This window comes from Muscardinus avellanarius (assembly GCF_963383645.1).
Source record: "Muscardinus avellanarius genome assembly, chromosome: 1".
Taxonomy (NCBI): domain Eukaryota; kingdom Metazoa; phylum Chordata; class Mammalia; order Rodentia; family Gliridae; genus Muscardinus; species Muscardinus avellanarius.
Genome location: NC_137786.1, coordinates 6,232,676 through 6,246,772, shown reverse-complemented (window position 1 = coordinate 6,246,772; position 14,097 = coordinate 6,232,676). Strand labels below are relative to the sequence as shown.

The window sequence follows — 14,097 nt, the reverse complement described above, 5'->3', positions numbered from 1 at the left end:
ACCATCGCTCTATTTTTCACCATTTGGCAAGGGATAATTTCTCTCTCTCTCTCTCTCTCTCTCTCTCTCTCTCTCTCTCTCTCTCTCTCTCTCTCTTTTTTTTTGGTGGTACTGGGGTTCCTGGAAGCCCTTCTACCTCTGGGCTACACTCCCAGACCTATTTTATATTTTTGTTTGGAAACAAAACTTCGAACCTGCACGATCCTCCTGTCTCCACCTCCCAAGCGCAGGGATTACAAGCGTGCGCCACCACGCCCGGCTGCAAGGGATAATTTCTTAATGTTGAAAGGAATAAAACACTTAAACAACCTTAGAGTTGGATTTAAAGGGACAAATTCTTCCAGGTTGTCTATCTTGACAAACATATAAACATTGGCTCCGTGTCTTCTTCATCTTCCCCAGACTTGTGGGGCTGAGTAGCTTTACTTCACTACTTTAGGTAGCGGTGGTGCCTGATGTACATAGATGGCTCTAAATTCTGTGGTCAGCATTGGCTAACTCCAACAAGGTATTACTGCAGACAGGAGGAACCTAGTGAACGAGGAAATGGGGGTTCTATCGCTTGTGCAGAATCTTCTGTTAAATATTTTCCCTTGAAAATATTCTCAGGAGGTATCAACATTAGGACCAGACCGCTAGACACACTGAGTCTGCGCTCGCTCCTTCCAGGGAGTTATTTGATCAATTATCTGCGTCAGGAACTGTCCCAATCTAAACTCCACAAGGGACTCTCCATCCTGGTTTCTGGAGGGCTCTTTCTGCGACAACTACGCTGAAAGAAGGAGTGACAGAAAACACATTTTCATCTGGGAGCAATCCACAGGAGAAAGAAAGGAAAAGAAAAGATACGGCACTAGGAACCAAAGTACATAAAACTTTTAATGAATTAAACTTACAAAAGACAAATGGCATCAAAACATCAGACGAGTTTGGTACAAAACCGGTCCTAGGCTGTTAGGACTAATTCTGGTAATGGATGGCAGCGTGCTACTGGCACGAGACACAACAGAGCCAGGTGACAAGAGCCGCGGGTCCCAGCGGGGGTTCCCTGGGCGAGCACTGGCGATGAGACACGTGGGTGGGTGAGCACAGACTCCATTGGGGCGACGGGATCGACTTCTTCACAAATACTGTGTGTTTGAATATCGGACTAGCGGATGCAGTTGGCGAGCTACCATATTTTCCAGAAAAAGAACATGCACCGAAAGATAATATACACCCCCCAGTTTTATTGCCTTAAGAATCTGTGTTTGCTTCCCCTCTCTCCTCTTTTTCCGTTCTTTGAATGCTTTCCTTCTAGGACGCTCTTCTTTCTCCTTTCGCTTAGGAGTAAGCACAGTGCAAGTGGTAGAGCGATCTGGGCACACATCAGACACCGAATGGTATGCCACTGGGTCACAGGAACGGGTCTGCAAAGGCTCATAGGACGGGACAGGGCTCACGCATGGACAGGAGGGACACGGGCGGCAGTCGGAAAGCGCGCGGTACCTTCCAGAAAGCACAGTCTTCTCCCCAAAGCCGAGGCGGCTCTTCAGGACGCCAGGTTGCTCTGGGAAAGGGACCGCGACATTTCTGTGTTTACAAAATACGTCTTCAGGTCCCCCTTTCCTTTCACGTTGATTATTCCGCGGCACGTGCATGTGTACCCCAGCGTCTGCAGGATGACACTCGTCTCCTCGGTCACCTGCAGGGCACAGATGAAAAAGTGTTTAACACTTTGAAGGCAAGTCAGTGCCGCCGCTGGTGTACAGGGTTAAAGGGAAAAGAGCGTCATGTTCCTTGGCCCACAGAAATGAGTAGGAGGAAATAACTCGTGAAAAGGAAGTTGTGGGTGTTTGTTTGTTTGTCTGTTTGGGGCAATGATGTTCATTTCAGGGCCGGAAGAGCAAAACCCGGAAACTGCCTACATTTTCAAGGAATCTCCAGGGTTGAGAAAATAATGCTGCTACCATGACTGACATCATGGATGAGACAGGATGGGAGCCGTTTTCCCCAGAAAAGAAGAATTAAGACTGGATTCAACTAGGCAAGGATTCCAATGCTGAGGAATAGTGGACTTGCATGAAAGAGCCCTATAGAAAATAAGGTAAGCCAAGCCGGGCGTGGGGGCGCACGCTTGTAAACCCAGAATTTGAGAGGCTGAGGCAGGAGGATCCCGGTTCGTGGCTAGGCTCAGCTACTTAGTGAGGCCCTTTGCAACTCTGTGAGACCATATTTCAAGATAAAGAATAAAAAATATGGCTTGGGGCATAGCTCGGAGGTAGAATGCCCCTGTACTGCAAATAATAAATAAAAAGAGAAAAGAAAATCAGGTGAGTCAAAAGAACGCTAGAGTCCTGGGTTTCAGGATGATGTCCACAAGTTGTCATTTCATGTGATATTAAATAATAAATATTAATAATAGGCTTTTAATATAGAGGGGAGAAAGCACCCTGAGAAGCACAGGCAGCTTGTGCAGCAGCTGGGTCTTTAAGGTGTAAGACACAGGAAGGGACTTGAAGCTCAAGGAACTGGGGGCTTTGCACTGGCGTAGGCTTGAGGTTGGCACGGCACTCTGTTGGATCTGAGGTCTTCCTGACCCCACTGCACTGGCGTGGGATGCAGAGGGAGCCCCTTCCTGCGGGTGTGACAATGTCCACTGTTTGCTGCCATGCACCCTAACTGCTGAGTCGCCGGATCCTGTGGTCAGAGGGCAGTGAGACCTCCTGGTGAAAAGGCTGCCCTCTGAGTGGAGATGGTGGTCCTGTATTCAGCCTCGGGCTGTCTCAGGGAGTGTGGCTGCAGGAGCCATTACTAGGTTGTCTGGGTCATTCTGCCTCAGTGTTGGAGGAACTCCTACAAATGGCATCTCTTACACAGACAATGGCATGGCACTCAGGTGTGATCTGAGAGGGTCTCGGCTGCAGAGGCTAGAAAGGATGCAGCTGGCAGGACCCTGGGGCTCCATCCAGACTCTCCTGGTAAGTATGTGGCCCTTGGGCAGGGAGGGAGAGATTTTATTTCTTGGAAAGCTGCTTTGGTACCATGTGAGAAAGATCCCGATCTCCTCCCATTTCACCATAGAAGGTGCTCTGGTACAGGGGCATCTGCAGGACCCTGATCCCCTCTAGCACACAGGCAACATTTCTGTACCAGGCAGGTTTGGCAGATAAGGAAGCTTACACACAACACAGCAAAATTATACCACAATTCTGGTTTTGGGGTAGATGCTGCCCTGAGATGCTGCTGTGGTAGGGGCTGGGCAAGACCACCCCAACAGCAGTGAGCAGCCTCCTGGGGCTTGGTGCTGTGGGGGCTGAGAGAGGCCTTGAGGCCAGATGGGCTCATGGGGACAGTGGCTGAAGTCCATTAGAACTGCAGGGCCTCTGTGCTCAGCACTTATGGCTCCAAGTCTGGGTTACTGAGAGAACAGTGATATTATTTTTAGTAGTAGTATTACCTTGGTACTAGTGATTGAACCCCAAGGGCATTCTACCTCCAAGCAACACCCCCAGCCCTTTTAATTTTGAAACAGGGTCTCACTAAGTCATGAGGGCCTCAATAAGCTGTGGAGGCTGTCCTCCAATGTGGGATCCTCCTGTCTCAGCCTGGGGTCACCAAAATTGTTTTTGATATTTACTCTAAGTGCTGAAAACTACTTGGAGAATTGCAAAGCTTATTTATTTATTATTTATTTATTTATTTGTGATACCGGAGATTGAACTCAGGGGCATTCTACTTCTGAGCAACACCCATGGCCCTATTTTTTATTCTTTTTTATTTTGAAACAGGGTCTCACTGAGTTGCAAAGGGCCTCACTCAGTAGTAGCTGAGGCTATCCATGAACCACAATCCTTTTGTCTCAGCTTCCCAAATGCTGGGATTACAAGCATGCGCCCCCATGCCTGGCTTTGTAAAGCATATTTAAAGACTACCACTGATATCCTAAATATTCTGGGTTGTGGAGAGTGTGTCCTTGTTAGAAGTATGCCCCTCTCTCTTCAACAAGAAAGCCTGATGTTGTTCAGGATTGTTGGAACGTTCCTAAAGCATTAACAATGGCTTGTTAAGTTCCTGTAGAAAGTTCTAGAGTCCTCAGTAGCGTTGGGACCCAATTAGACTAGACTGCCAAGATGCTGGACCAGTTCTCTCTGGGTGGCCTGTGGGATAGCCTTCACGGGCAGTGACCACAACTGAAGCCCCAGTCAGAGGAGCCCTACTTCTCAGTGTTCCGGAGAGAGGGAGGAGGCTGGAGCAGATGTTGCAGGCTCCCTTTGAGTCTGAGCTGGCGAGCAGAGCCAGCTGGATCTCTGCCCTTGCCAAGGTGCTGTTTGGTTGGGAGGGTCTGGGAGAATCCCTCCACTCACTCCATCGCTTTCTTATTAAAAAAAAAAAAAAAATCTCTGCCTTTGTTGGACTTTTGATTTTTTTTTTCCAGCAACTGTGGGGTGACTATTAATCTTCATGGAAGAAAGCAAACATTTAGAAGTAATGTTTGTTCCATCCCAGACAAAGATCAAAGCTATTCTTTAGAAAGGCCACCGAAATAGAATCATCTTGGAATGGATGAGGGAGCAGCACAGGGTCAGGCAAGCAAGGCAGGGTTAGTGAAAAGCCCATTTTGATGATGGTGGAATACATGGTATTTTACACAAGAAAGGGCTGCAGGCCACGCGCGATTTCAGGAGGCATGGTTTTTGGAGGGCTTTAGCCAAGCTAAAGCACGCAGCATAGCTAGCGACTCAGCAAAATCCCCAAAGAGGACTACCATGATAAAGCCTATTTATGCTCAGTAATTTTCATACACATTTGCCATTTAGCATACAGGGTAGCTGGGGTGAAATGTGAAACCACTGTATTTATTTTTTTGAGGGTGAAGCAAAGAGCCCAGCAGAGACAGACACATGGGCACACAGGAAGCCCGTGCGCAGGCACACGCCTGCTGCTCATTCAGAAGCACGTCTCCTTTCTAGGTGCCCGGCACGTGTGCGTGCCAGCAGTGGCGATCAGCTCACTGGTGTGTGTCTTCACTTGAAGACAGATCGATTTTCACTGATTTCTACTTATGTAACTGGAATTCTGAGAAAAGCAAGGAATGACCCTAAAGCCCTGGTGTTGCTGAAATACCTTCTGTTTCTTATTCTTCCCCGGGGACAGACAGGAGTCCTGTACGTCACTGTGGAAGCAGGCTTCAGAAGGACTTCTCCAGCACAAAATGGCAGAATTTAATCAAATTTTATAGGGTATCAAATCACATTGAGTGGATTCGGGTGTGAGGCAGAGAACGGGAATAAGTGATAATCTCTAGCTCCAATTTAAGGGAAATTTTCAAACCATGGTATAGAATGGATTTGCTCCAAATATAAAGTTACACCTAACCCTTGGGGACATGTTTTTCATTCTACATATGTATAAATGTAAAAATACAGCGAGACATGATGGTACATGCTTGTCACCCCAGTACTTGGGAGGCAGAAACAGGAGGTCCCCAGGTTCAAAGCCAGCCTCCGTTACTTAGTGAGACCTTCGGCAATTTAGTGAGATCTTATTTCAAAACAAAGAAGTAAAAAGGCTAGAGGTATAGCTTGCAGGTAGAATGTTCCTAGTTTCGATCTCCAGGACCACCATTATCATCACTAACACCACCACCCAATGCTACACACTTCTTCAGTGGTTGTTATTTTTATTTGAGTCCTCCTCCTGTCTTTGAAATACTGTAGTGAGCTGCAGTCCAGGCTCCACCTGTTCCTATCCATTAGGACTACAGGGCCCCTCCTGCCTGGGGAGCCATTCTGCAGCCACCCTGCTCCCATCTCCCGCCTTCTCCTGGGCAGCACTCTGCCTTTCTCCCCGCCTGCTCACCCTCCTTGTGCTCTTCCTGTGGTCACCACCTTGCTCATGATGGCTCTTGAGAGCGCCCTTGAACTCGCGTCCCTTCTGCACTATCACTCTCCACCATTCCTTGAAAAGGGATCCCTCCGCAGGGCTGTAGTTCCACATCTTGTGCTCCACTCTGACTATAGAGCCTACTGGCACTGCCTCGCTGAGGCTGTCCAGCTGTGATAACTAATGGGTAACCTGACTCCACAGAGCATGCGCCTGTGAGGGGCCCTGACTCCACGGGGCATGCGCTGTGAGGGCTCCTGACTCCACGGAGCATGCGCTGTGAGGGCTCCTGGGGCTTCTCTCTGCTCTAGCCACTGAGCCAGTTCAGCAGGAGGCGGGAGCACCCAGTGCTGGTGAGTGAGTTCAGAACTCTTGACTAGACAGAGCTTCCAGAACCTTCCAGTTCTCTCCTTCCTGCTGCTCTGATTTGGCCATCCTTCCCTTTTGGATTGACACTGCAGCAGTGGGGTAGCTTCAGCGTAGTTCCAATAGCTGAGTTTTCCCCTGTTATCTTTCCAGCAATTTTAAATACTTTTTCCTCTAGAATATGATTAGTGTTATTGTAATTACAGTCATTTAATCCATAGCTGAAATTGACTTAAGGAACCCTGGGAATATTAATGTGAAGTAAGTTTATTTTTCTCCAGTTGTTGCTTTAATTGGTCAGGTCTTCCCTTCCTCTGCCTTGGGGCGGATTCCAGAGCTTGCGGTCACTGCCAGCCCTCCAAACCCCACGCTAGGCTTAGTTCTGCATTACACGCCAATCTATGTTCACCCTCCCCTCTTCTCTTAGAGCCAGGCAAGGTGGAGGGGGTCAGGCGATCTGCGCTTTCAGCTGCAGGATCCCTCTCCCTGCACCTTTCCAGGTGGAGTGGGGAGAAGAAACAGGAGGGGAGACTGCACTCCCGTGCTGATGCTCGGGCCATTACACTGCCATCTTGGTTGCTGCTGATCACGCATTTGTTCTCACGTGTGCAATTGCACTTGCATTATGAGAATTTTGTTGTTGATAAGCTGATGTCACACATTTCCCTAGCATAAGGTTTAAGTAAATCCCAGGGTTTCCTTTTATCTTTTGTCTTAACATAGAGTTATCACTATGATTGTACTTATTGGTGGATTCCAAGAAGACAGACTTGGCAAGGATGTGGAAGCAGATAGAATCACCTGTATCTTGTCCAGGACCCCAGTGCTGTCCATCCTGCTGGCCACATTGACGGTGTTGCCCCAGATATCATACTGTGGCTTCTGGGCTCCGATGACTCCGGCTATTACAGGGCCATGGTTAATACCTGTGATACATCAGAGTTGGTGAAGAAGATGTGAATGTCAGCAATGGCCTTAAACAAGAAAGCTTTCATGGCCATTATATGAAACATACATCAGCCCGGCTCCTGAAACTCTAAAGCAAAGACAAGTCATCACTCTCAAGTTTACCATCTCAAAACTGCTATGATATTTTTCTTCCCATCTCTTCATTCATGTTTATACATATGTCATCATTCTATATTCACATAAAATGAGTGTGTTTTGAAAATCTAAACATAATATTTTTGTGTGGCTATATCTGGGGCAGGAGATGATCACTGTACTGCTTTCTCATACTTTCAGAGTTAATGGTGATTTTTGAAATCTGCACATTTTAGTTCTAAGGTGGTGACACTGAGTGGATGTACTATACTTTATTGGCCACTGCTGGACTCTTGGGTTCACTCTAACACTTTCCCCAAATGATAACCCAATGACAACCACACAGGTACATCAACGTAGCGTCCCAACTTCACGCACTCTCTGGTGCTTTAGATAAATACTCTCACTCTTCTAATGTCCCAAGGACCCTCTGAGGTGGGCAGAGCTATCACAGCCTCTGCTCTGCAGGGCACGAAGCAGAGCGAGGTGCCATCACCAAGGTGGTAGACAGGAGAGGCAGGACACAAGCCAGGTGGGCCCTATGGCCCTGCTCCTTACGACTGGACCACACTGTCTCCACCACCTGCTTCCTGTGCAGGTGGATTTTCCCACCTACAGGATGGTGGTTTTGGCTGGCCTCCCACTGAAAGGGAGATGAACATATTCATGGTGGTACCTCCCATGGCCAAGCCAGGCTCCAGTGGACTTTCTTCCTAGTCTACACTACTCTTGGTAAAGACTTCCACTGAGGTCAGCCATGAAAAGTATTTTAGTAAGTGTGATAAGAAAGATTTTGATGAAATGAAAATTTGAGGAAACTTTTAGATGAGGAAATGATGGGGACTTCATAATACATGACTGGAAAAAGCTGAGCAGGTAGAGGTGAGAGTCTTGGGGTGGGGAGCCTTGCGTGAAGAGGGGAGGGAGGGCAGTCAGAGTAGGCCAGCTGAGGCCGCCCTTCAGGAGGGGGTGACACAGCATGGTCTCCTGGCCAGCAGATGCTCTACCAGTTTTTACCACCTGGGCTCTTGTCTCCCTTGAAGCTGAGCTTCCTTGCTCTGCAGTGATCAGAGTGAGGAAAACCTGGCTGTGGGGGCCAGAACCTCCTCTCTACCTGAGATGCTCTGAAGAGACACAACCCAGCGGTTGCTGGAGAAATTCATGAGGTCACTTCTCCTGACCCAGCCAGCCCAATTCTTGCTACATCTTGATAGATATTTTGGGGAATCTTTATGGACTTGGGCTTTACATGTTGCTTTTCCAGAGGACCAAGTGCCCTGGGGTTGACAACAGCCCTGAGGGTGGTGTTTATTTTGCAATCTCCCTCTCTTAGTAACTGCAATTATACAATCCTCATGACTGCATTCTTAATTTAGGATCGGGGTGCATGTTGAGGCTGGGTGAGCTATGGAAATGGTTAAAAAACCGGGTCAGTGCCTCTAATTGGGTGGGGGGGGTGGCCTGAAATCTTCCCTAGCCCAGTTCAAAGGGCGGGATGATTCTTTATCCCCAGAATTCAGCTCAAATACACAAATTCATAGTTGTTATGGGAGTGGTGGAGAATGGCCATAGAAATAAAGAGATTGATCACTTTCCTTTATTTTCTCCTGAACCCTGGCCCCTCGCCTTACTGCATTAGTCCAACTGTATTCACTGATTAATTGGGGTGTTTTTGTCTGTGCGCCTCCTTAGTGATGGTTTTCAGGCAACATTTCCTCTTTTCAAAGGAAAGTTAGACTAGGAAACAGTCCAAATGCTGTCCCACAGAATGTGACAGGTACAAAAGAGAGGAGAAACACGTTCCTGCTTTGCCTTTGTGGAGTCTCTACAAGTCACTGCTTTGGGCAGCTCGTGTCACTTAGCCCGGGTATTACATGGGTCCAAGGACCCAGGAGTCGGCTGTAGATACTGGCCTGAGAGGACAGTCCCCCATCACCAGCTTTTCCTCTAGAATCCTGCTTGGACAGCAGCTTTGGGGATGAAAAGGGCATGGATTGATTGCTGGCAACACGGACATCTCTGCTTAGTGCAATTGATTTGTGGTTCTAATTAACCAACTGATTCTGCAGCTTGGCTGGCAGGAAACGATGCTAAGAGAAAATTTGGCTCTTGTACCGTCAGTTTTTAAAACATTTTTTTTGTGATACTTGGGATTGAACCCAGGGTCATTCTTCCTCCAAGCTATACCACCAGCCCCTTACTTTTTTGTTTTAGTAACAGGGCACTGAGGTCCAGCAGGAGAGACTCAAAGGCCAAGTGAAGCATTGAGCGACATTTCCTTAAGTCTGCAGGGAGCTGGGCATGGTGGTGCACACTTGTGATCCCAGGAATTTGGGAGGCTGAGACTGGAGGATCCCAGGTTCGCAGCCAGCCTCAGCTACTTAATGAGGTCCTCCACAGCTTACTGAGACCCTGTTTAAAAATAGAAGATAAAACATAGGTCTGGGAGTGCAGCTCAGAGGTTGAATGCCCCTGGGTTCAATCCCAGTACAAGTCTACAGGGTTGATGTGTGAGCCAAGTTCACAGAAGTTATGAATTATTCAAAAGTGCCTGTAAAGTAAGTGTTCAACAGACATACCTCATTTGAGGGAGGTCATTCAACTGCTCACATAAAATTGGAAAATAGTAAGAGTCTGCACTGAGAAAACTTCTTTGGATGTAGCACATGAGACAGAGAGAATTGTACTATTCCCATTTTGTGATGCAGGGCAGGGTTATTTTGACTCAAATGTTTGACAATTGAGGTCATTCTTCCATGAAATCGTTTTTGTTTTTTTTCCGTAACAGAGGGTGCTATGGTTTGGATATGATGTCAGTCTGTCTCCAGGGGCTCATGTGTTAAAATCTTGGTCCTCAGTGTGGTGATGTGAAGGTAGCGGGACCTTTAAGATAATTCATCCACTGGGCACGTTACCTCGAGAAGGGTTCACACTGGCCTTCCAGAGGGGGTTTTCATGAGAGTGCACTGTCTTGCCAGTTCTTTCTCATCCTCACACACTCCCACCATGATGCCACCTGCCATGTGGCAATGTAGTCATGAGGCCTCTCCCTAGGCTGAGTGGATAGGACTATCAATCTTGCATTTTACCCATTCAAAATTGCGAGCTGAGCAAATCTCATTCTAAAGTGCCCAGCTGTTGTTGCAGCCACAGAAAAGGAGTAATAGGGAAATGTAGTATGGAGGCTCGAGAACACCATTTCCCAAGCTGTCATAAACAAAACGGGCTGGAGAGTCAAAGCAACGTGTCTGATGTGCGCAGCGGGCTTCGCAGGGCAGTGTCCTTTGCACTTGTCCTGCCTCTGTATATGACAAAACCCTGATAAAAGCAAGAAAGTATAAAAAGAAATGCCGAATGCTGACAACTAATAAAACATGCAGAGAAGAAAATCTCACTTGCTAACGAGATGTAAAATATTTCAAATTTTAAATTCAGGTCACATGCACATCAAAGGAAGAACATAGTTTTAAATATCTAGATTTTTTTTCCCCAAGAAGTTCAAATCTGTATGCAAGCGAAAGTTAAAAAATCATACAGATGGAACTTGTCACGAGCACTACACTTATATGAACTTTCAGAAGAAGCGAAATGTGTTGCCAAGAAAATCACAAAACTATCAGAGAAGCGTTTACGAGTCATGAATGGTTGCAAGTGACTGCATACATTGTAAGGCAGCTGTGTGCTGACTTGATGGCTTAAACACACTTTCCAGTATGAATTTGTAAAAAGGAAGTAATCATGAAACATATAAGAAGAAAACAACTTAAAGTTTATTAAAAACTTGTTAGGAACCTGGAAGTAGCTGGGCGTGGTGGTGCACGCTTGTAATCCCAGCATTTGGGAGGCTGAGACAGGAGGATCAGGGTTCGCGGACAGTCTCAGCTATTTAGTGAGGCCTTCTGCAACTCAGTGAGACCCGGTTTCAAAATAAGGAATAAAACATAGGGCTGGGGGTGTAGATCTGAGGTAGAATGCCCCTGGGTTCCATCCCTAGTACCACACAAATAAATAAATAAATACCAGAAAGTCTTTTTCTTTCTAGCAAATTGAAAGTTATTTCTTTATGTTAAATAATTTTTCTTTCCCTTAAGATTGGAAGATAATCTAAAAAATGATAGTTGTCTCAGAAACTAGAACAAGCATTTTATATTCTTATAGGTTGTGACCCTGAGAATTTGGTATGATATTTTAATAATCTTAATATGCATTTTTATTTACATTTGTATATCTTTGAGATCTGGATGTATGCTATATTTAGTAGCAGGTTCTAGTTTCCATGAAATGTTGGAGAAGCTTGCAATCGATAACTTACAATAAACCTGCAAGTCTTGACAGCTTAATACTAGACACGCCCTGCAGATGGGACCTTGGCTAGACCGACAGGGATGGTGGGCTTTGAAATCCAGCCCATGCTCCTCTTGATAAACCCAGTGCCCACAGCTTGGGGTCAACGGAAGGGGGCGTTGTTTTCTAATCTGCACAAGAGTGCTTTAGGGGTTCATAGCTTCCTTGAGCCCTTCCACCTAAAGACACATTTGCCACTGTTCTACTCCGACATCACCAGTGTCATCAACATGTCCGCCATACTGAAACCCGGTCTCTGCATCACATACCCACGCGCAGTTTGAAGTCATTGAAGGAGTGCTTGTTGATAGCGTCCAGCTTGGCCACCAGGGCAAAAGCAAACTCCACCATGGTGCCGATGTGCATGTACTGCCGCTCAGGCTCCTGGAAGAAAACAAAGGGTGGAGACGGAGCAAGAGCTCGACAGAGGGGAAGCGAGCATCCCTCCGCTGCAGGCCCGGGCTCCAGTCTACCGAGATCACTGCCAGGCTAAGGAGATGTGTTTGAGGAACTGAATCTCCTCTCAAACAAGCACTGTGCCTGAATCTCTTGTTATGGCCAAGGAGAGACATCCACTTCCAAAAGATGCTGAGCCCATTTACAGGCCCCTTCAGACAAAAACAGCTTGCAGGCGAGGCTTACGAGCCGGGCTTACCTTGATCTAGCCTCCATGGCACTAACCGGTCAGCTTTGAGGAGGGCTGGCTCCCTGCTCTCCATTGGCCCCTGCCCACCCAGGCGTGGCCCTTCTTGGCTGGGCTTCAGCTCCAGGAGCCGCCTCCTCCTCACCCCCAGATTCCAGTTGGGATTTTCAGTCTCCATACTGTGAGACTGCAAGGTGCTGCTGTTTAAGCCAGTTCACTTGTGATGCTCTGTCCGCGGCCTAGGACGGCGGGGAACGTTCCTGACTGTACTCCACCTCGAGTGTTCATCATTCCATGGGGAAGAGAGAGTTACAGAGCTGAAGGAGCAGTCCGATGTTTCCAATGAAGATTGGTGGGAATTTCCATGTACACAAACTGTTAATTTTTATTTGTTATTCATGTTACTAATTTATAATTGCCACTAATTTGTAATATATTTATATTTACTTTTGAATTAATCATTTATTAATTTTTGCATTAACTTTTTTTTTTTGGTGGTACTGGGGTTCCTGGAAACCCTTCTACCTCCTGGATGCACACCCAGACGTATTTTATATTATTTTTATTTGGAAACAAGGTCTCTTAAGCCAGCGAGGCTGACTCCGAACCTGCACGATCCTCCTGTCTCCGCCTCCCAAGCACGGAGATTACAAGCGTGCGCCACCACGCCCTGCCTTTGTGTTAACATGTTAAAAACAGATTATTTATGTATGACACCATTCACATAATATAATAATAATTGATATATTCTGAAGGTTCCCACTCACCCAATAATGATTAGATACACCGAACTAGTTTGGAGAATAGTTTCTGTTATTTTATCTTTTGGTGTTTCTGGGGATTGAACCCATGGCTGTTCTATTCTGAGTCACACCCTAACCCTATTTTGTGTTTTGTTTTGAAAGAGGTCCTAAGTTGCAGAGGGTCTCATTAAGTTGCTGAGGCTGGCCGTGAACCTGCAACCCTCCTATCCAAGCCTCCCACGGAAAGCAGTCTTGGATTCAGAAGGCCTGGTGAGCTGCTGGGCCTTCCAGGCTGAGCTGAAATGCAGATCCTGCCTGCCACGCACCCATAATCTGGCGTACGGACATCTGTCTTAGCACTGAAATAAAAGCTTTGGACATCCGTCTTCCTCACTAGCACTTGAGCCGCCACCTCCCCAGGGAGGGGTTATGCCCGTTAATCTGTCTCCACAGTGGACGGGTCTCCCACAGAGGAGAAGCGTCCCACAAGTGCTCACCCAGTGACTACCCTTAGGCGGACAGTGGAGTCATCAAGAGGAAGGTGCTAAAACGTAGAGAAAAGAGACTTGTCAGATTCAGAAGGTGGATGCCCCTTCTTAGAGCAGATGCCCAGGAAGAATGATCGACCTGTCCACTGATGGGGGCGAGGCTCCCAGGAGAGGAATGGAATCAATGTTAGTGGGATGGACTAGGACGAGCCCTCAGGGAGGACAGGAAGGAGGAGCCAGCGAGCCAGGCGCATGGGGAACAGCCGAGGGAGGAGGCTAGGCTGAATGTGAGCTGTCGCCCAAGACCTGACTCCTGGGAGGAGTGTTTAATCCTGTGCATCCCCAGAGGGAGCTCAGAGGTGCAGCAAGGTCTCGACGACAGAGGGGACGCACCTGCTGGCCTTGGAGGGTGAAGATGAAAACCAACTGTTAGGGGCTCAGCAGGGGTGGAGGAGGAGGAGATGGGGATGGTGGGCATTAGCTACCTGTTCAGGCAACAGGAAGGTGGAGAAAAGCCAGGCAGCAGCTGAAGGGAAGAGGAACATGATGTGGGGTTACTCAGCTAAGGCAGAGCGTCATTTAGTAAGGAGAACGCAGAGGCGCA

General features: G+C 47.4%; 1 protein-coding gene across 1 annotated transcript in view; it reads right to left on the bottom strand.

The window, feature by feature from the left end:
- Positions 1–1,531: 1,531 nt before the first annotated feature.
- ADCY2 (adenylate cyclase 2) overlaps positions 1,532–14,097 on the bottom strand; it is a gene marked incomplete at both ends in the record, with an annotated part of 422,955 nt that continues 410,389 nt past the window's right edge. Inside the window, 3 exons of the mRNA XM_080711368.1 lie at positions 1,532–1,684; positions 7,033–7,157; positions 11,889–12,003. Of these exons, the coding sequence (XP_080567494.1) occupies positions 1,532–1,684; positions 7,033–7,157; positions 11,889–12,003 (393 nt within the window). The remainder of the gene's footprint in view (positions 1,685–7,032; positions 7,158–11,888; positions 12,004–14,097) is intronic.